At 36.1% G+C, this 25,812-nt stretch overlaps 1 protein-coding gene across 1 annotated transcript; it reads right to left on the bottom strand.

Moving 5' to 3' along the window:
• Positions 1–1,321: 1,321 nt before the first annotated feature.
• Positions 1,322–25,154, bottom strand: LOC129413945 (putative helicase mov-10-B.1). The gene is made up of 22 exons (XM_055167787.2): positions 24,792–25,154; positions 24,593–24,689; positions 23,717–23,868; positions 13,173–13,411; positions 12,722–12,965; positions 12,465–12,599; positions 12,162–12,324; positions 11,875–12,029; positions 10,222–10,395; positions 9,118–9,265; positions 8,796–8,963; positions 8,342–8,439; positions 8,157–8,254; positions 7,972–8,070; positions 7,436–7,538; positions 7,119–7,236; positions 4,908–5,099; positions 3,890–3,964; positions 3,652–3,777; positions 3,468–3,556; positions 3,261–3,379; positions 1,322–2,220 (listed from the first exon to the last, which is right to left on the bottom strand). The coding sequence occupies exons 1-22, from the start codon at positions 24,941–24,943 to the stop codon at positions 2,159–2,161; spliced, it is 3,006 nt and encodes a 1,001-aa protein (XP_055023762.2). The 5' UTR covers positions 24,944–25,154; the 3' UTR covers positions 1,322–2,158.
• Positions 25,155–25,812: the final 658 nt, after the last annotated feature.

Raw genomic sequence — 25,812 nt, 5'->3', positions numbered from 1 at the left:
AATTAAGGGCGTGGCCACTTGAGTAAGGGGTGAACGGACACTGCTGTCACTAGAATCAAGGTAGGCGGGCGTGGTTTTAGCAACCAGCCACCTCAGTTTCACCCATGTCCCGCCTCTTTACCCATTTTCGGTGACGCGCGGCAAAATGGCGACGGCAGGCAACGCCTCCTTTAAGCTTTAAAAACGATCTTCACAAACCAATGGGTGACGTCACGGACACTACGATTTTTTACAGTCTATGGTTTTAGCTAATGTCTGTCTGGGAAACCACCCCTATATGTTTGAGGCTATATCAGACTACAGATTTTGAGGAAAAAACGATTATTTGGAGATTGTTAATGGACGTTTCTGAGTGGTAAGTTTGTGTTTTCTTTTTCAGTATGGACCTGCAAAACGTAACTGAAAAGTCAATAGTAAAACTTAAGCCTAAACGTTAGCATATAGCATTAATTAGCATGCAGCAGTCACAACTTTGTACTTAATGTAATGTGTAAGTTATTGTTGGGGCGTAGACTTACTACATCTCGTCTGTGACGTCACAGTCGGTGTTATGTTGAGATTGGCCTGTTTCCAGCAGTCTTTTGCATACACGAGGTTTAGATAAAAATGAGGAAACAAACGATAAGTACAAAATGTCATTTCCATAGAGCTCTTATTATTCATCTATGCCTAGGTAGATAGGTTTTTAATTCTATGTCACATTTAAAGATGAACTAAATTAAAATATAAAGGAAGATTTTGTCAGATTTATCAGCTTAATATTTAGTTATGAAAACTAAGTGTTTTCAGTCATTTGTAGGTTGATTTACACAGTACAGTACAGCACCGGCACTATAAACGTTGTCTGTGGGTCAGACCATCCTGACCAACAACACTAGCTCTGCCAATAATTTGGGTGGAACGTCCTTTTGGCTTACCAAAGTGAAATGGGGGAGATTTAAGGTTATCCTCTGGCAAAAGCCAACATTTTGCCACCATGATAAAGTTCATGCAGTTGAAAGACTGTGTTTGGTTTCCTGAAAAGCTTTAATTAAAACCTGTGTATTAAAGTTTAGACACAAGTGAGATTATAACTTGTCACCACTAGATGTCAGCATATTCTCAGAGTGTAGCAGTATATCCAATACCCACGAGAGAGATCTGATCCTGCACCACAAACCAATCAAATTAAAATTCAGATTTATACATTATCTGAAAGCTGAATAAATAAAATCGATCATTTTACCCATACGATGTATTTTTGGCTTTCTACAAATATGCCTAGGACTGGTTTTGTGATCCAGGGTCACATGCTGTATAATCTCACACACACAGACTAATCTGTAATTAAAATATTTTAATGGACAAATAATTGATATAATAAATTGTACAAAACGTGTACATCATTTACACTGAATTTTGCTCATGATTCTCACTGCACAGCAGGTTCACAGTAAAAACAATGCATTATCATTTAAAAGTTAATAAAGTCGAGTATGGATTGAGAACTCGCAGACGTAATCCTCAAACACAATTTTCAAATGTCCAAAACAAGCCATTAAGAATGCAAACAAAACCCACCTAAAACAAACAGTGGCAGTCATCCGTGGTGCATTAACAGCTGTGCAGCCATCATTATCAACATGACCTATTTAACATATGGGGCAGTTTCCCGGACAGGGTATAGATTAAGCCAGGACCAGGCCTTAGTTATATTAGGACATTTAAGTAGTTTAAACAAACATACCTTAGAAAAACATTACTGCTGTGCAATAAAACAATGGCACTGATCAATGTTAAGATATATCAGTGCAAGCTGTTTTCAGTCGAGACAGCCTAAACATGCATTTTAGTCTTGGACCTAGACTTAAACTTTCTCCGGGAAACCACCCCAAATGAAAGCAGCCAGTCTTGGGTTAACAGTATGTCTAGGAGGAAATCTTGGAAATAGTTTTATTGTAGGAAAACAATGCATACATTCTAGACCTGAGAATAAGTTCATACACATCAAATGCACAAGTTAAAATTAAAGACTTCATTTAAAACACACAAGTAGAGACAACGCTTTTTGTTGGCTCTTGTGTCAAAATACTTCATGTTCTTTCATTTGTAAGTCACTTTGGATAAAATGAATGCATGTATAGGCGAAAAGGTTGTAGCTATAGAGAAGCTTTCAATTTCAGTGCTCATGTCTCCACTCGGGATGCTGATACTGTTGAACAACACTTTCATCTGTTTCCACTAGGAGGAGAAAAACACAACAGTTAGCAAAACTCAACCATAAAATCCAGCCTCATTTTTAAAATGCTGCGTAGAAACTAGCAAAAAAAAACAAAAAATTAATCGATTAATCGTTTTTCCAAACGTGGTCGATTAAAAATCGATTCTCAAAGAGCAGAAACGATTTTTCTTTCATATTTATTTCCGCAAAAATTGACCGCAAGATTAACTTTAATCTAATTATTAGTCGTCTTCACTAGATGTCACCCTCTTTTTTTGCCTTGTGCGATGTTACCAAGGAGCGAGAGGTGAGCCTGTCATTCATTCATTCAGTGCTTAAAATGGCGGTTTCAGATGCTTCATCGACGTTCATGCCACCTTCACATAAAAAGTCAGAGGTATGGAACCATTTTAGATTTCGCAAGTTAGTTAGTGTTGTGGCTTTTAATTATTATTATTTTTTTTTATTAATTACTTTCATTAATATAGTATTTGTTTAGAATCTATATTCATTGAGTTGAATCGAGAATCGAGTATAAAACCTACCCAAGAACCGGAATCTAAAATTGCATCGAGAATCGAAATCGAATCAATTTGACAGCGTGAGAATCGAAATCAAATCGATCTGGAACATCTGAATCGATACCCAGCCCTAGCAGAAACCATCCCAAATTAGATTTTATGACCATTTCTCATATATAAATGCGTGTGATTTATAAAACGAATGTATGTATGCACAGAAAACGCGTGTACACTTTATTTTCAGATATATATCTATAAAAATGTATTTTAAAATTGTGCGCAGCCTTGTAAATGATGCCTACTGTAATTGTCATATACAAGAGCACCTGTCAATGTTTAAAATCTTTTTCGAGCAGCAAGACTGTTATATTTCCAAAAACCTAGAAAAAGTGTGTATGTCTGCTCAGACCATGAATGGTTTTACTATACCAAAATAACTCATGCAAAGACACTGGATTTTATTACAGTGGCTAGAAAGTCCAAAAATGATCCATTAATGAACAAATAAAAGATAGCAGGAAATGAAGGACTCATCTTACCAGGCACCTCTGTGTTGATGCCAAGAGCCAGCAAACGCCCAGTAACATCATCCACGTCTTCCAAGTGGGAAATATCATATCCTGTATAACCTTCCTTCTCTTTGCAATATTCAATAAACCTACAAAAGCAAGTGTCAAAGGGATAAACAATAAAATCACAATAGGTTTCAGATTTTCCCATGCATTATAATTTAAAACAACATTTACCTGCCCCAGTTTGGATCTGTGTTTAGTATGATGGGGTTTCCCACTACGATAAGCAGAGCTTTAGCTCTCGTCACTGCCACATTAAATCTCTGAAGAAGAGAAAGATGATTGGACAGACTGTATCATGATCTGGGACAACTCCAACACAATGCAAAGAAGCCACAGATACTGTATGAGATAATACCTTCTCGTTTTTGAGGAACCCAATATTGAATTTTTCATCAAAAGTGATGTTTTCCTTGCTGCTGCGAACAGTTGATACTATGATCACTTTCCTCTCCTGGCCTTGAAACTCTTCCACTGAACCGACCTGCACAACACCACACATACACAACGATGGTTGTTTTGTTCATCTGTCTTGATTTTGATAAGAACCAAAAACAGAGTATGGGAGTGTTTGTACTGCTTAGATTCAGACTGACCTTCAGCTCTTCGATGCCCCTGCAGGATTTAAGCTCTTTATTGGGTAATCTGATGGCCTGCCTGATTTTCTCTACCTTTAAAATCAAACCCCACAGAGAATGCATTAATGAATGCATCACATTTGAAATCACTTTGCATTGTTACACACTGCGTTTTTGGTAGTTTTGCAAAATCACTAGGCATAAAAGTTTGATTCAACACATGAAAGTGACATTAAAGGGATAGTTTGGCCAAAAATGATATTAAACCCATGATTTACTCACCCCGAAGCCGTCCGAGTTGCATATGTCCATCATTTTTAGACGATGACATTTTCAGTTATTTTAGAAAATGTTTTAGATCTTTCAGTTAATCAAATGTGAAGTTATGGGGTCCACGACCTTCAAGTCCAAAAAGTGTGCATCCATCCTTCACAAAATAAATCCAAACGAGTCCACGATGATAAACAAAGGCCTTCTGAGGGTAATCCGCTCAGTTTCATTGTAGAAATATCCACATTTGAAACTTTATAAATGAAAATAACTCACATCCGGTAATGCTGCCATCTTAGTCGCGTCCGCATTCAAGATCAGAGCTTTACGCAGCGTATGGAGGTTACTCCGCTGCTGCTCTGTGAAAAGTGCGTACACTACACTAATAATCTCTCCTGAATACAGAGGAGTCTAAAATGGCGGCGCTACCAGAAGGTAGTTATTTTCGTTCATAAAGTGTTAAATATGGATATTTCTACAACAGCACCGCGCGGATTACCCTCGAAAGACCTTTATTTATCATCCTGGAGCCGTTTGTATTTATTTTGTGAAGGACGGATACACATTTCGTGGACTTGAAGGACATGGACGCCGTAAATTTACATTTGATTAACTGAAAGAGCTAAAACATTTCTAAAATAACTGAAAATGTGTCTGTTTGAAAAACTATGGACATATGCATCTCAGACGGCTTGGGGGTGGGTGAATCGTGAGTTTAATATCATTTTTGTCAGAACTATCCCTTTAATGTGAATGGTAATTGTACCTGCTTCCTGTAGGGGGTGACAATGCCAATTTCTTTGGGGGAGATTTTAGCAATGCCCTTCTTGGCCTGTGTCAGGAGCAGCTTCTCCAGGTATTCAATGATGATAGTGATTTCAGAGGTGTTGAAAAATGAGGGGCTGTTTGACTCCCTGTCATCCTTACCAATCACACCATGAAAAATCACAGGAAAGCCCTAAAAATCCAGCAAAGATCAGCATGTGTTATTAGGTTAGACAAAGAAAACTATACAACACCACTAAAATAAACTAATATATTAGTAGACTAATATGAAAATAATCCAGAATGCTTTAGATATAAAAAGCGAATTTGAATGTCGAAATACAAGTAAAGATCGAATAATTAAAAAAACTGACATTGTAATTCACGTAGAGAAGACAAAACAAAAGCTCAAAACATTAGTTATCTCTGGGTTTGCTGTGAGAACAGGGTGCACGTTATTGTCACATGTGGCCTTCTGATCACTATCTTTTAAAATGAAAGTTAACAAATTAGCCAAAAAGAATCTGTGTTCCAAAATTCTTCTGAATGCATCTAGCAGGTGTATGAATGGCATCATAAAAGAGGGTTTTTGCATCTGAACTCTTAAAGGAACAGTATGTAAGAAATGTATATCAATTAATCATAAAATGGCCCTGATATGTCACTAGACATTTAGAAATCATTTTAATTTCAAATACTTATATCACTCACAACAGTGGTCTGGCCAGGATATTGACATTTAAAAAGTGGAGTTGTAGCCCTCAACTGATGTTTATGTTGTCATTTTGTGTATTGGCCACCAGTTGTGTGATTGCAGTACCAGTTTTAGCCACAAGTTTTGTGATTGCAGTACCAGTTTTGTCCACAATCCTACATACTGTTCCTTTAATATACAGTACAAGTGCATCTTTTATAAGGATCTTATGTTTAGTTTCAGTAATTCCACTTTAATGCCAATGAAAAAGTTTTTAGATTAAGTTTATTTAACTAAGTTCGAGAGGAGCGTGGTCATGTGATCCAACCAATCAGCGCAAAGAGGTCCCTATATATAGCCGTCCATCACCTCCATCCCATTACAGTTTTTTGCTGCTTCCCTCCTCCACCCGATCACCTCACTCTCTGCTAGTACATCTATAACAGTTAAAAAAGGGGGAGTACTCGGGGTTCGGGCTAATATTCAGAGCCCTCCCCATGGAGAGCACGCCAAATATGCTTATGTCATTACCCTATAGATAACATGTTAAAGGGACAGTCCACTTTTTTTTTTTGAAAATATGCTCATTTCCAGCTCCCCTAGGGTTAAACATTTGATTTTTACCATTTTTGGAATCCATTCAGCTGATCTCCGGGTCTGGCGGTACCACTTTTAGCATAGCTTGCTTAGCATAATCCATTGAATCTGATTAGACCATTAGCATTGCGCTAAAAAATAACCAAAGGGTTTCGATATTTTTCCTATTTAAAACTTGACTCTTCTATAGTTACATCGTGTACTAAGGCCGACAGAAAATTAAAAGTTGTGATTTTTAGGCAGATATGGCTAGGGACTATACTCTCAATCTGGCGTAATAATCAAGGATTTTGCTGCTGTAGCATGGCTGCAGCACACGTAGTGATATCGGCATAGAAAATAATAACTTTTAATTTTTCTTTGGTTATTTTTTTAGCACAAAGCTAATGGTCTAATCAGATTTAATGAATTATGCTAAGCTATGCTAAACGTGGTACCGCCAGACCCGGAGATCGGCTGAATGGATTCCAAAACAGTTAAAATCAAATGGGAAGCTAAAAATGAGCATATTTTATTTGCAGATTTAATTGTAATTGAACAAATTTGACTTTAGCTGCAAAACCCTCTAAGTGCATGCAAGCTTTTGTGGCAACTAGAAACATTGCAAATCAAGTGTAAAAATAAAAAAATGGATTCACACATTAGGTGGCGCCGTGGTCCACGTGACTGCCACATATTGTATTCAAGTCAAAGTAAACACAAGGGACACAAGTTTGAATGTGATCTACGGTCGTTTTGCACATTGTCATTCATCTGCAGTATTTCTGAATGGCGCGATAATATAATAAGCAGAAAACATTCAGTCAATATCATTATCTTATTTTTAGTAGAGGTAGCGTTTAGCGGCTTTTGCATCTGAGCTCCCTGTCTTGATGTTCTTGTTATTTAACAGGTTTCTGTCTAAAACAGTATGTCTCATACTTTTTTAGGCAGGGGGTCCCAGTAACAGTACTGGCTGGAGCTGATCTCATCTGCACATGCTCTCAACTCTCCATCATAGAACAACTCATTAGGAACTTTCAGTATGGATGGATGAGACCTGGAGAGAGTGGATTACATAGATTTTTTTATCAAATCCTTACCCAATACAAATGTAAAGTTTTGTCTTGCCAGAAAAGCACACAATGTAATTTATAAATGACAGGTCCATTTATTAGACAGTATATAGTAGATACAGAAAGGTTGTACAGTAACAGTTTAGATCCAGATGTCTCACAAGAGGTTTCTAGAATCTTTACCTGTAGTTCTGCAGCAGCTTGGTGACATAGCGGTTGTCATATCCTGTTGTACCTTTTTGATAAAGTTCATTCTGTGTCATCAACCTCTCCAGCAATGAAAGACCTACAGAAGAGAAACAACTTTTACAAAAAACACATACAACCCTTATATTCATATACAGTAGTTGTTCATGCTTTACATTAACACCACAACGTGATGCACAATGTTAGACTAACACATTTTATTTCGAATTCAATAGTCAACAGAATTGAGATACAGTTTATATATAGGCTTGTGTGACTTCATGCGGGGCTGCGCAGAATGATCAATGTGTGACATCACAGTACCGCACAAGCAATTTGAAAACACTATTGGGTCGAACAAACCTGTCTCTCTAATTAAACATACTAACAAGCTTATAAGTATTTACATAGTGTGACATTTAAACCATTCGGGGGAACACTGCTTTAAAAAATATATGGTTTTTATCAGTCATAAAATCTCTGTACTATATAAAAAGTCCTTAAATTGAGTGAAGTATTCCTTTGTCTCTTACCCAGTCCGTGTTTAATGGCAAAAGGAGATCTGAGAATTGGCCCCAACTGCTTAGGATCCCCAGCCAAAACAAGCTGTCCGTCCTCTGCATTCAGCAATCCTGCACACACAGACACAAGGCATTCATGCATTTATACATAACCAGCATTGGCGATACCAAAATACACTGTGTGTGTAAGCATCCACCTGCCACACTGATGATGGTCTCCGGCTCCACGGCATGTCCAGCTTCATCCACAAAAATATGAGTGAAATGACCCACAGGAAATCCCCCACTGACCAGTCTACCAATACACAAACACATAATCTTTACTGTTGTGTGTATTTGGTATATGGTATAATATATAGCTGTATATATTAAATGCCTTTACCTGCCTGCAGTGACCAGTGTACTGACCAGGATTTTGTATGACATAAGATCCTCTTTATATGGGAAAACTATCATATCCCCCTCCACATTGCTGTTTTTCTAAACACAAACAAGACACAAAAGTCAAATTAACACAGAAACAACACACAACTCATTCATAAGCAACACACCTGTGCTCCTATGTCTTACTGCTTATATAATGAATAGGAAAAAATCACAGATACTGAATACAAAGCTGCAGTGGATCCTTACAGTAAGTCACATTCTTGGCTTTAAAACACATTTGGTTACATTCAACATACGCTTTCATTTTAAAAAGTTGATATTAATTGAAGTCGAATGGTCATTGACCATAAATTATTATTCTTTTTTATTAATTTGTAATCATTACAATGCAAATAATGTTCATACTGTTCATAGTCATTTAATGAGAGAATAGTTAAACAGACACCTACCACCAGAACTTCAGGGATGTCTCTTGGATTGCGTGAACTGGCATAAAGTCTGTAGATTTTGGCTTTGTCAACATGTTGGCTGCTGATAAGTTTTTCACACAGTTGATCAGCGGCACTGTTTGATGGAGCACATGCTAGAATACAGGCACCAGATACATTCTTCTCTACCTGAGAGTTTAAACACAGACAACGGCACAGAAATAATAATTCAGTCAAATTCTGCTTATTTATTGTGTATTGTACAATTTTGCACGTAGGCACAATTTGAATACAGGTGTGTTTCATGGGTGTGTTTATTTGTATGTGCGAAAACCCGCTTTACCTGTTTGATGGCCTCTAGTATGGTAACAGTTTTGCCAGTGCCAGGAGGACCAAACACCAAGTACGGCGCCGGCTTAGATAATCCTGCCACGATGTTGCACACTGCGGTTTTCTGTTCACCATTTCTATCTAGGTTATGATCAAAGAGTCTACAAACACAAAATATATCTTGCTGAAATTTTAATCTGTCGGTGTAATCCAGGTCTCAAAATCTTAAAATGAGATTAGGAGCATCAAAATTGAATTTCAATCATTGATTTCACATTAAAGGGCACCTATTATGCAAAATCAATTTTTACACAACCACCCTACCATGAAAAAATCCATCCACTACTTCTTTTTTATTCCCCATTAAACCAATGCAATCTCATTAGACATGCTGTTTTGATTCTCTTGTTAATGTGACATCACACTGATAAAAACCCCGCCCACAGCCACTGACTGACAGTCCTGTATTGCCATAGTTTCCACTCTCAGCAAGTTGTTCACCATCTGCCATATCTCAATAGTAAGATACTTCTGTATCAGACCGTGTTCACAGGAATCAGATCTGTTTTAAAGGCGGAGTCCACGATGTTTGAAAAACGCTTTGGAAAAGGAGACCGACTACCAAAACACACTTATAGCCAATCAGCAGTAAGGAGCGTGTCTACTAACCGACATCCTTGCCGGGTTGCGTATGTGTGGGGCGGGTCTATCAACAGAAGGTCCAGATTCTATTGGGGTAGGGGCGTGTTTGTTTAGGTGATTTCAAATATCAACATTGGCTTTCAAACATCGTGGACTCCGCCTTTAACTGAGTGCTAACTGATTTGGTATAGGAGTAAGGAGCTCAAAAAAGGCATTTTTTAGCATTTTGGACATGCTATAATAAATTATCTGTGCTGTCTTGTAAAAATTGGCATAATAGGTGCCCTTTAATTTCAGTCTTTGACATGGTCAGTCAATATAAAATATAATAAGGTTACATAACATAGAATGATTTTATGTTTTAAACAGTAAATCACAATAAAACTACTTTAGCTGGGTTTTTACAAGCAAGGTCACAGTCACACATAATCCATAATGTTTTATTAAAGTAGGATACAGCAGGAGTCTTACTGACCTGAGTGTAGGCGAATACACAGGTTTCATGTTTTTTGGGGGAGAGGGGAACAGTACATCTCCAAGATTGTGCTTGACCGCCAAGTTTACAGCTCTGTGTTGCAGTTTTACTGGGAGACGGTTGACAGTAAATTCCACACGGAATTTCATTTTATCAATGAAATTGTCAAGAAGCCTTCAAACATTCACACACAGAAACAAAATGTACAGTAAGTGGTTATGTCAGTTATACTCAAAAACTGCCCATTGATGATCAAGATCAAGGGTGCCCAAACGTTTTTCCACCAAGGGCCAAAAATCAAACCTGACTGAGGGCCGTGGGCCGAAAGTAAATGTTGCTATATTAAAATAAAAAGTTGCCCTGATTCTCCTCATTTATCATTTTCTAATATTTAAAAAATAAATAAGCAAATATTACTCGGTTTATGCAAAAATAATGCAGTTTTATTTTCAAAGGTAACTGTTGTAAAAAAAGAAATTATTTTGACAATTATTTTTATATTTCCTTTTGTCTGTGTGCCACTGGCTCGACCTCTCCATTATTGTATAGTACAAGAGTTCATTGAGTTTCGTGATGCATGCTACACACCTTAAAGTATGCATGTACATTACAAAAATATTCACTTTAACTCCTTGCATTTAATTTAATTTACATTTTTGTAATGTACAAATAAAACAAAAAAATGTACATTTTAGAAAATGTTTAATTAAAAAAATTAACATCTGTATCAATGATGTTTGGATCTGCGTCAAATGTTACTTTTTCCTTATCTCACGTGGCATGACAAGCCAAAATTAAATGTCATTGTTTGGGCACCTCTAATCAAGATGATCTAGTCTCAATTTTGCAATGAGAAACACTAAAACGCTTTTTATGAAGGTAACCTACATATACAATGGTGTTGAAAAATCTAAGAATAATATAAATTCCTTTATAATTTAATATCTTTTTACTAGTGCCGGGCAAAGATTAATCACGATTAATTGCATACAAAATAAAAGTGATTTTTTGCATAATATATGTGTGTACTGTGTGTAATTATTATGTGTATTTAACCACACACACATACATATTCATTTCAGAATTTTTTTATTTATATATCAATTTTTTTATTTATATATCATATAGAATATATAAAACATAAATAAATATATATACACACACACACACGTAAATGTTTCTTAAATACATACATGAATGTGTTTGTATTTAAATATACATAATTATTATACGCTGCACATACTCATATATTAAGCCAAAAATCACTTTTATTTTGTATGCGATTAATCTTTGCCCAGCACTATTTTTACAAACCGGGGGCTTAAGTTCTGTCATGACAAAAAAGCACTTTAGGGCTTTTTTAGATGATGTAACACTCCTTTCCTTTTTGACAGTAAAGTCAAAATTATTTAATTATTAAAGAGGGTCATATCATAAAAATGTTTATTATTTAACTTACAAATTAATGCAAGTGCATTAATTTGTATCAAATAATTATTTTCTTCCACCTTCCTGACCCTTAATTTTGAGTTCTAAAAGTTACAGCATTTTATAGCAACTCTTTAATCTCAAAAGATCAAGGAAACTTGAATCGCTTATTGTATGAAAATGATGATGTAAAATACATCCTTTAAAATAAATCCTTTTTCATACTTGTTAGAGAAGCCCAGTTTGACCTGGTCCAGTTCTACTCTGTGGACGAAGCCTTTGTATTTCGTCACATTTGAGGCAGAGACCTCCTCACTCTTGGTAAGAAGCAGATGATCTCCCCTTAGGACAGATGGTCGGTTTTCCGACACACCAGGAAGCTTTAGGACAAAATATTTACAGAGAGACATCAACACCTCTTAATCTTTCTCCAACACACATATTTTACACATAGTACTGAATTCCCAACTAACGCAGGTGCAGACTGGATCACTGTATGTTACCCCACTTACCTCTAAGACCAGTAGTCGTCTATTTTCACGGTCCCTAACCATGGAAACATCATTTTTGTCATATCTCTTTATGTCCATACGCATCTGATCCTCCTCCAGGTGCAGCAGTAAATCAAAGCGTTTTGCGTAGTTATGAAAACCAAGATCACTCTCCAGTAGCGACCTAGATGGCGTCCAAAGAAAAAAATAACGCATATGACTTTAAATATTCATGTTTGTTCAGTAAGATGATTATGGACTCTTCAAACAAATGTGCCTTTAAATATCTCAGATCAGGCATGATTGGAGCTAGAGATCACTAACCTAAGTTCCTGAATCTCTATTGTGGGAGTTGGGGAAGAATTGTTGCCTTTCAGGATATTGGTCAGTCCACGGATGTGCAAAGGAAGATTGTATTGTTCCAGTGGCACAACATATTTCAAATAGTTTCGAGAAGAACTGCAGGTAAGAGTACATACACATCTTATTTTAAGTGCAATCAATGAAGTAAGATTGTAGTTTTATGCAAACACATCGTAATTAAGATTTTAAAAATTGTAAGGTATGTGTTTTTTACTTACTCCTCAGGTCGAAAACCATCTTCCACGGTGCATTTGTCTGGTTTATAGGTCTCAAGTCTTGACGGTTTATATGGTTCTTTAGGACCAAGTAGAGCTGCGATTTCTGACCTGTAAACTGCTTCAATGAATCGCACAATGTGGAATTTGTTGACCTGGGTCTCTGTCTCGAACTCAAACGCCAGAGTGGCAAAATAAACCCCCACGTGTTCTGATTTTAATTTCATGATCACTTCGTATCGTTCACCTAATAAAAAAAGATAAGATTGGACTCAAACCTGTCTCACCCAGGTACAACCTGTCAAGTACACAAATACCTAAAATAGACTTATTTCTAATAAATCATGTTGAGGATGCAGACAAGCATAATGCCTCAAAAGAATATAACAAAAACTTCTCATCTCAATAATATATATATGTCAAAAACAATTTTGTTTGTATCTGATATACTTACTTGGTTGCAGATGTAGCGGATTTTTGCGTGTCACTTTTTTGCTGTCTTCCAAAGAAAAACACCGCAGCCAATGGAGTGCCGTGTAGAAAGTGAATTTCACAACCTCTTGACCAGTGTTCTCCACAAACAGCTTCAGCTCATAATTCTCTGATCCGTCCATACAGATCTGAATCTTGCCGTCCTCAATTTGCACCTCCGAAGACACCCGCACCCCAAACCTATCAGCTATAAACACAGACCTGAGAAAGATATTGATATTAAGTAATTATATAGGACATTTCAAACCCTTCTAAAAGTATAGTGCCCTTTTTAGGCATATGCGAGGTCAATATGACACAAATTTTGTCATCAGAATGTATGCACTGTACACATAGGTCATGCATACGCCTACAGAAGTATGTAGTATATAGCCCAAAAGATGCATTGCATTTTATCACAATTCGCATGCGTCGAACATCTGTGTACACATATGAGTCAAATAAACTAAACCGGCTGTGTGTTCAACCATGCGCGTACGTTCGTGCAGACGTAAAAACAAACTATGCTTAGGACTTAATGCAAATAATTCCTATTAAGGCACACAATGCTTTACAGTTCTATTTATATATATAAAATGAATATTTACACATTTAAATTTAAAGAATTAGTGGACATTTTTTATCCTAAGCAATTTACAAAAATAAGGGGAAACAATAAAGTGATTCATCTTAAAAAGGCAATAAAATTAGGGGGCAGTTTTATGGACAGGACGTATGTTAGTCTCACACTAAAATGCTTGTTTGAGCTGTATTAAATGAAACCTGCTTGTATCTTAACATATATCTGTCATGGTTTTGTCTCAAAAGTAATGTTTTTGTAAGGTATGTACAGTATTGTTCAAAATAATAGCAGAAAAATAGAAGGTTTTTAGTATATTTTTTATTGCTACGTGGCAAACAAGTTACCAGTAGGTTCAGTAGATTCTCAGAAAACAAACAAGACCCAGCATTCATGATATGCACGCTCTTAAGGCTGTGCAATTGGCCAATTAGTTGAAAGGGGTGTGTTCAAAAAAATTGCAGTGTCTACCCCTTTGACTGTACAAACTCAAAACTATTTTGTACAAACATTTTTTTTTTCCTGGGATTTAGCAATCCTGTGAATCACTAAACTAATATTTAGTTGTATGACCACAGTTTTTTAAAACTGCTTGACATCTGTGTGGCATGGAGTCAACCAACTTGTGGCACCTCTCAGCTGTTATTCCACTCCATGATTCTTTAACAACATTCCACAATTCATTCACATTTCTTGGTTTTGCTTCAGAAACAGCATTTTTTATATCACCCCACAACAGAGGTGTAAAGAGTAGCTGAAAGCCATACTTGAGTAAAAGTACAAATTCCTTACTGTAAAAATTACTCCCCTACAAGTTACAAGTCACCAATTTAAATACGACTTGAGTAAAAGTATTAAAGTAACCCAATTTAAAAGTACTCAAGTATTTTTACTCGTACTGAATGTTGGCTCAAAGATGCACTAGTCCTCAACACAAAGAGACGTTGTAGGTCAGTGAAAAACAAGAAAGTTTATTTATGAGGTTTTATTTCCTAATATAGAAAAGAAATCAAACACCTCAAAATTTTGACCTGGCAGAACAAACACAGATTAAACATTGTCATAGTCTTTTGACTAAAATTTTATTAAGTTTTAGTCATATTTTTGTCATCTGAATTGATTTAGTTTTAGTCTAATTTCATTCAACTAAATGCCATGAGATTTTAGTCTAGAAATCTACATTAATTTTAATTTAAACCCATTTAATTTTAGTCTAGTGTCATTGTGTACTTGAATGTGCCATGCTGAAAAATATATAGCCTAACTTTGTGATATAAATATATGGTAACACTTTACAATAAGGTTCATTAGATACCATTAGTTAGCTACATTAGTTAACATGAACTAACAATGAACTGCACTTATACAGCATTTATTCATCTTTGTTAATGTTAATTTGAACAATTACTAATACTTTATTAAAATCTTGTTAACATTAGTTAATGCACTCTGAACTAACATGAACAAACATTTAAAGCTTAACAAAAATAAAATTACACTAACAAAAATATGATAATGCATATTAAAAACGTGAAGTTTTTCATTTGAAAGATTAATTGTAAACACATGTAGTACGTAACACCACTATCTCACATTAAGTGCACTACATTTCTTCCGTCATGCATCCCTCTTTGCAGTAAATACATTACAGCATACTTGATTAAATGTGAGGACAGTGAAATTGTACACTTATTATCAATCTTATAATGTACTTAAGTTACTCGGGCAATCAGTACAGGACCTCGCTGGTTTATTTTGGCTTATATAGTAAGTTATATCAAGTTATGTAACCTACCAGCTCAGGTTAGCTGATAAAATAGCATCAGAGTATATAAACATTTGGGCTTGCCTTTAATTTGCGGGATGACCCGATCCTGCGATCGCGCTTCACTTTTGTTTTGATTGTAGCATCACATGTTTAACAAAGGGTCCCTTGACTGAAGCAAATGCATCCATATGTTTACTCTTTATCTCTTCTCTCAGACCAGACGCGAACTTTTCTCTACAGTTTATGACATACGCAGCACGCAGATGTCCTGCTACGGTGGCTCAACGCAAACCATTCAGCGTTTGACATCAAAGTACCGCGAGACCAGACTTCTCCATATGCATTTGATTCGGTCTCGCAGTACTTTGATTTCATACGATTGCTCTGCGCAGCGCCAAATGAAGCCCCTCAGTTGTGTGTGTGCGTGTAACCTCGCGACCACAGATTCTATCCATCATCACCCTCTGACACTTTCGTCTCGTTTTTATTTGACGAATAAACAATGTAGCGAGTAACGTTAAGTGTCATTTCAAATGTAGTGGAGTAAAGAGTACAAATACCCAATCAAAAATGTAATTGAGTAGAGAGTAAAAGTTGCCTATATTTTTGATACTCAGTACAAGTACAAAGTAGCCAAAAAAATACTTAAGTACAGTAACGAAGTACATTTACTCAAGTACTTTACACCTCTGCCCCACAAGTTCTCAATTGGATTAAGGTCTGGAGATTGGGCTGGCCACTCCATAACATTAATTTTGTTGGTTTGGAACCAAGACTTTGCCCATTTACTAGTGTGTTTTGGGTCATTGTCTTGTTGAAACAACCATTTCAAGGGCATGTCCTCTTCAGCATAGGGCAACATGACCTCTTCAAGTATTTTAACATATGCAAACTGATCCATGATCCCTGGTATGCGATAAATAGGCCCAACACCATAGTAGGAGAAACATGCCCATATCATGATGCTTGCACCTCCATGCTTCACTGTCTTCACTGTGTACTGTGGCTTGAATTCAGAGTTTGGGGGTCGTCTCACAAACTGCCTGTGGCCCTTGGACCCAAAAAGAACAATTTTACTCTCATCAGTCCACAAAATGTTCCTCCATTTCTCTTTAGGCCAGTTGATGTGTTCTTTGGCAAATTGTAACCTCTTCTGCACATGCCTTTTTTTAACAGAGGGACTTTGCGGGGGATTCTTGAAAATAGATTAGCGTCACACAGACGTCTTCGAACTGTCACAGTACTTACAGGTAACTCCAGACTGTCTTTGATCATCCTGGAGGTGATCATTGGCTGAGCCTTTGCCATTCTGGTTATTCTTCTATCCATTTTGATGGTTGTCTTCCGTTTTCTTCCACGTCTCTCTGGTTTTGCTCTCCATTTTAAGGCATTGGAGATAATTTTAGCTGAACAGCCTATCATTTTTTGCATCTCTTTATAGGTTTTCCCCTCTCCAATCAACTTTTTAATCAAAGTACGCTGTTCTTCTGAACAATGTCTTGAACGACCCATTTTCCTCAGCTTTCAAATGCATGTTCAACAAGTGTTGGCTTCATCCTTAAATAGGGGCCACCTGATTCACACCTGTTTCTTCACAAAATTGATGACCTCAGTGATTGAATGCCACACTGCTATTTTTTTGAACACACCCCTTTCAACTAATTCAACTAATTGCCCAATTGCACAGCCTTAAGAGCGTGCATATCATGAATGCTGGGTCTCATTTGTTTTCTGAGAATCTACTGAACCTACTGGTAACTTGTTTGCCACGTAGCAATAAAAAATATATACTAAAAACCTTGATTATTCTGGTTAGTCACATTGTACTGCTATTATTTTGAACAATACTGTATGTAAAAACTACTTAAATGTGCTAATATAACTAAGGCTTAGTTTAATCTAAACACTGTCTGGGAAATTGCCCCTAAAAGTGCTACTGTAAGTTTCAAAATGTGCTTGTTGAAACAAGGAGAGAGAATATAGTATAAAAAAGCTTTTTTTAATATAAAAAAATGAGTATTCAACAAGTCAAGTGTTCATGGAAGTTGTACGTGTTTAACCCTCAAACGCTCCTCGTTTTCTGTTTACACTACTGGCCAAAATTGAAAGCATAATTGTAAGAAAAATATATACATTTTCAATTTGTTTACTTCTCATCTATACTATAAAGCTGTGTTTTAAGAGATTTTAAGTACTTTTGTACCCGTTTACCACTTAAATCCTCAATTTTTATGAAAATTCAAATAAATTATGATCTAAATTTGATTTAAATTGTTTTTAGATATTGATCTAGGTGTTAGGTGTTGAATTCAGCCATCTGTTTTTAGAAAAAAATATAAAAGAATTACAGTTTAGGAATTAAATCATTTCGACCAGCAGATGCACATAGAGACCTATTTATTTTACTGGATATGGGCAACTGCTTACATCACTACTTAAGTAAAACATTTTGTGAATTTACGTTTATATAAACATTAGAAAGGACATTAACAATAAATATCATGTCAAATAGTAATTTTTTGTAGTTTTTGATTTTTTTTAATGTCTGTTTTTACAAAATGCCACAGAAATTGACTGAGCGTAAGTGTGTGTGTCTGTGTGAGTGCGTGAGAAAGAGAGCATGTGTGTGTTTGTGCGAAAGTGTGTGTGTGTGTGTGTGAGAGAGGCAAAGAGAGAGAATGCGTGTGTGTGTCTGTGTTTGTGCGTGTGTGTGTGTGTGTGTGCGTGTGTGTGTGCGTGTGTGTGTGTGTGTGTGTGAGTGAGAGAGAGAGTATGTGCGTGAGAGAAAGAGCATGTGTGTGCGCGTGCATGTGTGCGTTCTGCATTTGTGACTGATTTTATTTGCCCAATTCCATACAAATGCTCTCTCTGGCAGTGTGTGTGTGTGTGTGTGTATGTGTGTGTGTGTGTGTGAGCATGTGTTTTCTGCATTGCATTTGTTCACAAGTACCAGGACTTCATTTCTGTGTCAAAATTTTCAGATTTATGTTGGATTTATTGGAATTACATTTTTTTGCATTTCCCATTCATTTTAGTTGGGGTCATATTTACAATTTTTTTTACATACCTTTAGAACAACCGAATCAAGCCCAGGTTTTTTTGTGTATGTAAACATCTCTGAGATTAAGGGAACCTAACTAATGAACTAATGAAATGTTGTTTGGGGTCATATAGATCCCAAGGACCGTTTGAGGGTTAAAGGTGAAGTTGATTCTAAAAACCACCCTTTTAACTGAGTTAGTATGTGACCTTGCTGTGTGAGAATAAACAACATCTGGAAAGTTACAACGCTCAAAGTTCAATCCAATGGGAGGTATTTGCTTTAACAGAAAACTACAGGGAATGGCTGGATTGCCTACAACTAAGCCACTTTCTGGGTTAGTGACATCACAAACTCAAATGTACATAAACCCTGCCTCCGGGAACACATATTAGTTTGACAAGGCATTTATTTTGAATAAAAATGAAGACAATGTTTGAAAAGTGGAAAATGTTGGGTAGGGGTCAGTGTCGGGAGGGCCTTTATTCTCCCAATAATGCCCATTGATTTAAAGGTGCATTGTGTAACTTTTAGAAGGATCTCTTGACAATGCAATTTAATATACATAACTATATTATCAGCAATATAATACATAATGAACTGTATTGTTTTCATTCTCTTAAAATGAGTCATTTTTATCTCCATACACGGCGGGTCCCCTTATATAGAAGTTGCTTTTAAAAAATATAATCATTTACACTGTCAATTATTGGATCCTATTAATCTACAAAAATACTGAGCTGCAAATAGTATCTAATTACTATTAACGTTATTAATTAAAAAAATGCTAATAATGTCACTTAGTGTAAATAGAGAAAATATCTCTATATTTTACTTAGTGTTAAAAGCATCTACAGCTATTTGCACTTGTATAAAGCACTTGCAGTGTAAAAAGGATCTATTGCTAAGAAAATATGCTATAGTGTAAATAACCGCTACCGAAGACTAGTCGAGCTGCTTCATTCTGGATTATTTGCAATGGTTTGATTTTCTATCTGTGCTAAAGACTGGCAAGAAGAGCACTGCAATAGTCCAGTCTAATAATTACAAATGCCAGGAGTTGTGGAGAAAGCTCTGTTAGGTACAGCCTTATTTTCATTATGTTGTATAATGCAAATCTCCATGATCTTGTGATGTGATCTGCAAAGGTCATAAAAATTACACAAAGGTTTTTGGCTGTTGCGGTTGGTGTTGTGGGTGTTAAACCTATAGTAGTTGGATGGTGAAGTTGTGCCGCACTGTATGGCGCACAGGTTTTGTCTTAGAGCATAAGCTCTGTATTGGCCAAGATGAATTTAAGGTGGTGTGAGATGCCGTCCAGGCAGGATAAGATTTGCACATTTAAATTACATTTACATGTAATGTAAATTTACACAACATGTAAAGCAAATATGTCCGTCTGTGAAAATCCAGTTTGTGATTTAATGTTGTCTACATAAAATTATACTATTGTAGTGGAAGTTTTTTATTTTTATAGTTTATGAACTTATAATTGTTAAATGCAAAATCCTGTTCTTCTGTTCTAGTGAAAGATTTCTGTTCTTTCCATCTGTTCAGTAGTAAAATGTCCAAAGACTAGGACATTATGCAAAGTCCTACCAGATAAGATAAAGGGGGGGCTAGTGAATGAGATAAGTAACAAATGATGAACAAGTGGAAAAACTCAGCAAACGGTAGAGTTTCACTGAGAACAAAACAATTTCTTCTATTTGACCAGATGTGCTTCAACTGATATGTTTCTTAGCCATTGATAAATTGAAGGTTTATTTTCTAAGTGACGCTGGAATTAAGATGAGATCTTTGGTTCATGGGCGCGATGGAATGACTGTGTTTTTCAGTATCTTACTATAAATATGTGCTCAACCTTGTAAGGGGCTCTCATTTTACCTTCAGACACCAGAGGGTGGGAGCCTATTTTTGCAGAATATAATAAATTCGGACAAAGAAAATTCTGTTAACAGTGTGTCCGTGTGATCCTTGACTTTCACTCTTTGATAGTATTATTTGATGCGGCTAAAATTCCACGACACTATAATGTTGTAAAATCTGTCCGGACGTCAGATGGAGGTTTCGTCTGGATCTTTATCAGCTTTAAATTGTGACCTTAAAGAGATTAACACCATGCCACCAACAGGAGGGAGGCATGGTCTGCTCATAACCCTTTCATCAAAGATCCTAATCTCTTTCTGAGTCCTCTGGTAGATCGTAAATTAGGCGACAATCTAATTAAATTAACACTTTAAGCAAGCTTCAAACTAAATTCCAGAGAAACCTGAGATCTAAGAGACGAAGCAGGCTTTGACAGAGAGATGTAGCTAAAGATCACATAAGATCACAATAAGCTGGTTTAAATTGTATATAATATATATCCTCGTATTTCATGTTTGTATCTGTAATGTACCACTTTCTTGTAGGTACAATCGTGTGTTTTCCATAGTGTAATGTTAGTTTAATAAACCGGTTTTGCATTTCACAATTGAATTGTTTCTATGTTCAATGCTCATGAAATCAATGTCACTTAATTTGCTCGTATCTAGTTACATGCTTAAAAGATTAGTCCATTTTCCCAAAAAGAAAATCCAGACAATTTACTCACCACCATGTCATCCAAAATGTTGATGTCTTTCTTTGTTCAGTCAAGAAGAAATTATGTTTTTTGAGGAAAAAATTCCAGGATTTTTCTCATTTTAATGGACTTTAATGGACCCCAACACTTAACAGTTTTAATGTAGTTTAAAATTGCAGTTTCAAAGGACTCTAAAAGATGTCAGAGGAGGCATAAGGGTCTTATCTAGCGAAACGATTGTCATTTTTGGCAAGAAAATAAAAAATATGCACTTTTAAACCACAACTTCTCGTCTATCTCCGGTCCTGTGACTCGCCAGCGCGACCTCACGTAATTGCGTAATTTCGTGGAAAGGTCACGTGTTACATATATGAAACGCACATTTGCGGACCATTTTTAAACAATAACCTGACACAAAGTCATTAATTAGTATCATTCCACATACAACAACAACAACATCGGAACGGTCCTCTTTCTCCACACTTGTAAACACTGGGGCGTAGTTTCACAAACGTCATCCGTGAACTCTTGACCTGATGACGTATTACGTGAAGTCGCGCTGGTGCGTCACAGGACCGGGTGAAGACGAGAACTTGTGGTTTAAAAGTACATATTTTTAATTTTTCTTGCCAAAATGACAATCGTTTCGCTAGATAAGACCCTTATGCCTCGTTTGGGATTGTTTAGAGTTCTTTGAAGCTGCGTTGAAACTGCAATTTTTAACTGCATTAAAACTGTTAATTATTGGGGTCCATTAAAGTCTATTAAAATGAGAAAAATCCTGGAATATTTCCCTCAAAAAACATAATTTCTTCTCGACTGAACAAAGAAATACATCAACATTTTGGATGACGTGGTGAGTAAATTATATGGATTTTTTTAATGGACTAATCCTTTAAAGGAGTGGTTCAATGGTATTTCAAGCATTCTGACTTATTAACACAGTTATAGAATTGTTTCCTCATGCTAAACGTAGGCAAAGTGTCAAAAAAGCAGTTGGACATGTTACATAGTATTTTTGTGCCGAATGCACTTCGCCAGGGTTCGTACAAGTTTCGGAAAGTTTTTTTCAATTACAGGTCCAACTGACGTTTCAGGGGTTTCTATACGTATCACTTCTTTATATGGGCACTTCCCCCGGAAAACCCCGCCCACCTGTCAATCAGCGGGAGACGCTAGAGCTTGCAACCAGCTTATCACGCCACTCATCTTTGTTTATTTTTAAAAGTCAACAATGGCACGAAAGATGAAGTGTGTTTTTGGATGTAAGAAGACGACATCCAGCCTTATGAAAACAATGGATATAGATTATTATCCGGGGTAGCAGCGGAGTTTTGCGTGTGTGTTTGATGCAGTGGATTTTCCCAACCGGGTCATGAAGAGTTGCATGCAGTAAGTAAGACTTCTGTCTTACGTTGGAAATAGCCGCGTGCATATTATATAAATGACACGAACATGTAGTGAATCATAAGTTAAACAGTGTTGTATAGTGTTGCATGACTCGTACTCGCTCCACCTGCGGTATAACTCCTCCTTCTTCATTTTTTCGTACGTTATCGGAAAGATTCGTTAAAGCTAATATTTCTTTTATAAATCTGATTAAACTAAAGACTCTTCGGAGATATAAAGGATGTAATACTACTTTATAGGTACTCCAGATTAACTTTAGAAATGCAGAAACAGCATGTGTTAAGTGAGCTTTAATAGTACTGTATAGCTGTAAGAACGTTATTAACCTCTTAAGTTAATGTACAATTATGAGAATATTCACTGGACGAATGCATTAATTAATTGTTACTATTAATTCTGCTAAATCAGTTAAAACCTTATCAATTTGTATAATTAATTACAGTTAATTGTACTTGTTATTCCCTTTGAGCTAAAACTGGGATTCCCTTAAATTAACATAGTGTTTCGGTAGGAGGTTCGATAGTGTTTTAAATAACATTATTCCCTTCCTCCCGCTGAATCGCTACAATGTGCAGAAAATTCTGTGAAAATATAAATTAGATATATTGAATATTGGCTGAGTAAGGCAATGTCAAAAATTGAAAAACTTAAATGCTTCTAATCTAATAATTAGATTATGAGACTTTATTCACAAATGTCTTCATATTGCCTATAGTGTTAGAGGTGCATGATTATGACAAAAAATGTCAGTTATTTACCTTGATATTGTAATTGCAATTATAAATAATTTATAGATTTTACATCAAAGTTTTGCAATGTTTTATAATTTTCTGTGAAGCAGCTTGCATGGTAAATTCTAAACATCTAAAAACTTAATAATATAATAAATTATGGGAGTTATATTGTTAGTAAAAATCCAAAACAAATGGCTAAAGAACACGTCAACTTATCATTTTTAAAATCTCTGATTCACCACTGTATTTGGTGCCCAGACATACTGGTAAACGCACAGAAATGAGCACAAATGGACATCTGTAATTGAGGCTTTTGACGATTTTGTAATTGTTTCACACTTAATTGTAATATTGATTATCTTCGTGATTATTTGTGCAACCCTATGTGTGTTACTTTTGTGATTGTTGAAAGTGAATAAAGCAGCTTACCTGTCTACAGTGTTGAGTCGGCGCAGAATGTCCTTAGCCATTTTTCTCCTTGCCCGGACTCCACTTTCTGGCCCTGGTATTGAGGGTGGATCAGCAGACTCCTGGCCACTAGTAGGGGGTCTAAACCATTGATCGTGTAATCGCACTCGGGGCTGCGAGAATAAATTTGTTTATCAATTTCTGCTTTTTCTCAGTACAAACAATGGCACACAACTTACACTAGTTTACAACAAACAATATATGCAAACAGGAAAACATTACAATCAACCCATATTTATGACAAGGCTAGCTGATCATCCTTGAATCACCCTTCTTAAAAGTGTGCGTTTCTCAGAGAAGTATGACTTTGCCCTACAATAATCTTCCTTTGCTAAGTGAAGTGTTTTATTGCTTGGTATCTGTTTCATCAGAAAGGATGACTCCCAAGAAACTTTCGAGATGAGGAATGTGATTTTTTAGAGATTTAGTGTTTCAGTCTGTGCCACCTACCTATATCCTATAGTTTTCTAAGAAAATTTATATTTCTTGGCTTTTTATTTGTAGATAGAGGAGAGAGAGAGAGAGAGAGAGAGAGAGAGAGAGAGAGAGAGAGAGAGAGAGAAAGAGAGAGAGAGAGAAAGAGAGAGAGAGAGCATTACTCTCTGACACAAAGTTTCGATTTGATGAAAATGCAAGTCAATAAATGTGTTTTGTTGCTTTTTAAAACAATGCATTTCGTACATTTACAGACCGTTTAATGATATAAACTTTGTTTACAGCTGTTAAACCACAATTTTTTGCTTATAGGAAAATACTGACACAAAAAAGAAAGCAAATAAATGTAACATTATCATAGTCATAAATGATCAGACTGTGGAACATAAAGATATTTCTTACATTGAAGTAAACGTGTCCATCTCTAGTGACGCGAACCTTTTTCTTGGTTTTTAATGCAAACAGGACGGTAGAGAAGTTTGGATCTTTGACTCCGTCCCTGTGCCGAAATGTTTGTTTATTATTGTGATGTAGCCCACATAACTGGAACACTATAACAAAGTTTTAAAATGTAAAAAAAAAAACATTAGAAAGTTGTTACCTGTGCCGAAATTCATCATTGTAAATGTTTTTGAGTTCGACTCTATCCGTGATTTGTCTCCTATTTGATTCCTCCAGCAGCTCTATAAAGTCAAATCCAACCAAACGCACATCCTCATAAGAAAGTTGACTTTTTCTGTTTCTTCTGCTCATTGTTACTCCGCTCTCTGTTAAGGGCTCTGAGTGTGTGGCGATTTACACAGCATCCGTTGTGACCACACTCGTTTGTTTTATGAAGTCAGCTGTTTGCGGAAGAGGTTCAAACGGAAGAAACGAAACCTATACGTTCCACATCATCTACAATAAAAACTCGTAATATACACATTGTTCACATATATTCAATTTTTAACCGTTTTTGTAAAATACAATAAGGACACTTAGACAAAGCATTTAATAAAAAATATTTTTTAAATAAACTATTAAAATACACTCACATTGTATCCGCTCTGAGTGGGCAAGCGCGCCCCCTGTCGACAGCAAAATACCAGACAGCCAGGAGGATAGCAAATACTTGAATATTTAAGAAGCCATTGATCTTTATATTTAGTGTATTCATATTTAAAGCCATTTAATTACATATGAGTTGTATTGGTTCTGCTGCAATAAACGTGTGAAGTGCGTGAGGAACATTAACCATGTTTTTATTGTGGTAAAAGTGTAATAACCTGTTTTTTTGGTGTATTGATTACTATCAGCAAAACCATGGTTTTACTACACTAACCATGGTCAAAACCATGGTTATTTGTGGTTACCATGTTTTTTTTTTGTTTTAACTGTAGTAAAACCATGGTTTATTTTCGTAAGGGATGGGCGGTGTCCGTGCCTAATATGTTATAAATAATAAATTATTACAATCTGAGACTTGTTTAAGGAAGGTTCAACGAATCACCATTTTAAATGGCTTCGGATTAATAACAAAGTAAAGGCAATCATTCAAAAATATCAGCAAGAATTCTTCATCACAAGGCTTGGCCTATAAACTGCCGCTGCTTGGTTATACAGAGAAACTTTTAAGACCCCAT

The sequence above is a fragment of the Misgurnus anguillicaudatus genome, chromosome 5 (assembly GCF_027580225.2).
Source record: "Misgurnus anguillicaudatus chromosome 5, ASM2758022v2, whole genome shotgun sequence".
Lineage (NCBI taxonomy): Eukaryota > Metazoa > Chordata > Actinopteri > Cypriniformes > Cobitidae > Misgurnus > Misgurnus anguillicaudatus.
Note: the sequence above shows the minus strand (reverse complement) of the source record. Positions and strands in the feature narration are given on the sequence as shown.

Excerpts from the sequence above, each read along its gene's own strand:
- LOC129413945 (XM_055167787.2), bottom strand. The coding sequence starts at position 24,943 with ATGAGCAGAAGAAACAGAAAAAGTCAACTTTCTTATGAGGATGTGCGT. Across the intron at positions 12,966-13,172 it reads TCCGCTACATCTGCAACCAA|GTGAACGATACGAAGTGATC; the intron begins GTAAGTATATCA and ends TTTTTTTATTAG. Across the intron at positions 12,030-12,161 it reads GACGACTACTGGTCTTAGAG|CTTCCTGGTGTGTCGGAAAA; the intron begins GTAAGTGGGGTA and ends TTTGTCCTAAAG.